The sequence below is a fragment of the Limulus polyphemus genome, unplaced genomic scaffold, assembly GCF_000517525.1.
Source record: "Limulus polyphemus unplaced genomic scaffold, Limulus_polyphemus-2.1.2 Scaffold823, whole genome shotgun sequence".
In the NCBI taxonomy this organism is placed as follows: Eukaryota; Metazoa; Arthropoda; class Merostomata; order Xiphosura; family Limulidae; genus Limulus; species Limulus polyphemus.
This window is the reverse complement of record NW_013666433.1, coordinates 399,599-402,274: the sequence shown is the minus strand read 5'-3', so window position 1 is coordinate 402,274 and position 2,676 is coordinate 399,599. Positions and strand designations below refer to the sequence as shown.

General features: G+C 36.2%; 1 protein-coding gene across 3 annotated transcripts in view; it reads left to right on the top strand.

The window, feature by feature from the left end:
* The window catches only part of LOC106460728 (E3 ubiquitin-protein ligase RNF14-like), a 24,937-nt gene that overhangs the window by 6,572 nt on the left and 15,689 nt on the right, over positions 1-2,676 (top strand). For all 3 annotated transcript variants that reach the window (XR_002610832.1, XM_022387503.1, XM_013920463.2), the window contains one exon: positions 2,095-2,181. Coding sequence is in view for 2 of the 3 variants with exons in the window: in XM_013920463.2 (XP_013775917.1) it covers positions 2,095-2,181 (87 nt within the window). In the remaining variant the exon portion in view is untranslated. The remainder of the gene's footprint in view (positions 1-2,094; positions 2,182-2,676) is intronic.

Here is a 2,676-nt window from a genome sequence, read left to right as displayed (position 1 = left end):
AGACGTGACTTTCCGGATAAAATGTGGTCGGTGAGGTAAGCCAAAAGTGGTGCATGCCAACAAGCTTTGGCATTATCACGGTCCAGGACATTTCAGTTGGGATGAAGTGGACAACAGAACAAATGACGCTGCTGAAGACGTGCCACCTGAAGAAGCCACCGTCGAACAAGAAACTCTACTCAGTTTTGAGGAAACGGTGAAGCTCTTGGTGAAGTTACTACTACTGATGTGACTGTTACTGACGATAGGACATTTCCTGATGGTGCAGATGAACCCCACGTGAAGCAGAAGCCAACGAGATGGAGACCAGTACCGAAGAAAATACGTCCCGTAAAATTAAGAGACTTTGTTGAATTGTAATTTTGTGTTTGTAATTCTGTACATTTTAATTAAGTTATTGTTATTGGTTTATTGTATGTGGTTATTGTTCGGGACGAACAATACTAAGGAGGGGCAGTGTCGCGTCAGCGAGGTCACGTGACTAGGGTCACGCCACGTTTTCTAGAAATATCCTGTTCCTTCGTGAATGCCCTAGCATTTACTAGATTGGGGTAGCCTGGTATACATAAGATGGTCACAACGTGACGAGACAACAGTGTAGTATTGAGTAATTGAACTGCAGTCAGAGAAAATATTGTTGGCCACGTGAGATATAGCGTTTGTTATAGCGCGACTGTTGAAATTAAGTGTATCGTAAAGTTGTAATCGGAAAGAATAAACCGGTTTTATTAAGAAAGGACTTGTGTCGCTAAAGTTTCGTCGGAACGAAGTTACGGAAAATTAACTAACGAACAGAGACGTAACAATATCAAAAACTAATCTATGTTTTAGAATTTGGGGTTCGATTCCCCGCGGTGGATAGAGCTTTGATACGCCAATTATGTAGCTTTGAGCTAAAGCAACAACAACAACAACGTTTTCGAAAAACTGCGACTTAGCAAAAATTAAACGTTCTCATCCACGGGATAATGATTCAGTGGTTTAAACAAATAGTCTTATAAATATTGCCTAACTTGTATCGTCATAGCTACATTATATACAGAACATTTATTGGAATGAGCAACGGTCTTCTCTTCGGGAATTGCACTGCGGTACTAAGCATGTTGTATATATAATTGGTTAGTTGCAAGACATGCAATGTTGAAATTATATAGGTAACACTTTGCAGTTTTGGAGAGGCAGGGTGAGTGGCTTTATACCAAAATAGAAGTACCCAATTTCAGTAAATTCGTTCCGACGAAACTTTAGCGACACAAGTCCTTTGTTAAATAAAACTGGTTTATTCTTTCCGAATACAACTTACGATACACTTAATTTCAACAATCGCTCTATAACAAACGCTTACGTCTCACGTGGCCAACAATATTTTGTCCGCATACATTCAATTACTCATTACCTACAGAATATCCCGTCACGTTGTGATCATCTTATATACATACAAGACTAACACATTCTTGAAGGAACAGGATATTTTAAGAAAACAGGTGGCGTGATACTAGTCACGTGACCTCGCTGACGCAACAGTATGTTATAACGTGATGGTGAATCCTACTGTTCATTGGTAAAGAGTAGCCCAAAAGTTGGTGGTTGCTAGTATTGACAAACTGCATTCTTTCCTACCTATCACCCCAAAATTAGGGCCAGTTAGCTTGATAGCCCTCAAGTAGCTTTGTGCAAAATTCCAAAGAATCAATTAATTTCATTAAAAAATGTTTTTTATGTATTCTATTCAGAAGAGTGTGAATTATGCATTGTTTTTTAGTATCTGAGCTTCCGATTCTATTCTAATTTTGTAAGTGTTCTATTTGACTTTTTAGATGACTTCTCTTGTATAATTTTGTCTTGCTATATTACATATATAAACTTTGTAATTCCAAAACATTTAACTGTACATTTTAAACATCTGATATTGTCTTAAAGAAAAAATGTTGCATCTATCCAGGTATAGTTTTAAAGAAAAGTTAATGAATTTTATTTATCACTCTAAAATTGTGTCAGATTAATAACAAAGAAGAACATTTATGAAATGGAGAAAGTTAACCCTACTATATCATGGATTGAAGTATTGTATTGGTTTTACTTTACTTTTAATAGGTGGAAGCTCTCCAAGAAACTATGGTTAATTCCACGTTTCTCATCAACTCTCAACCAAAGAAAGGGATAGGAAGATTTCACTTTACTGTATGTCAATATTATACGAGTTAATAATTATTCAAGTATGTATTTTAACACAGTAATTACCTAATCAATTTATTGCAGGATAATACTCAAGGTTTGTGATTATAACCGCATAAAATTATACCAGTATTTATAAGGAGTGTGAATGGAATTAATGGGCAAGAATGTTTTAGAGAAAATAATTCTGTTTTAAACTAGGAAGAAAATTATAGCCATGTTCTGTATTAACTATATTAAACATGAAAACATAATTATTTCAAATAAATAATATTCTTTATTCACATAAAATATTGTTGCGTCAGCGAGTTCACGTGACTAGTATCACGCCACGTCCTTCTCGAAGCTTCGTAAATTATCGGGAGACTGCTAGATTGGGGGTAATCTGGTATATATGTAGGACGGTCACAACGTGACGGGGCAATGTGTAATTGAACTGAGTATTGTCGAGCACGAGCACATCAGACGTTCTTTGAGAATTATAGCGTTGTTATAGAGCGA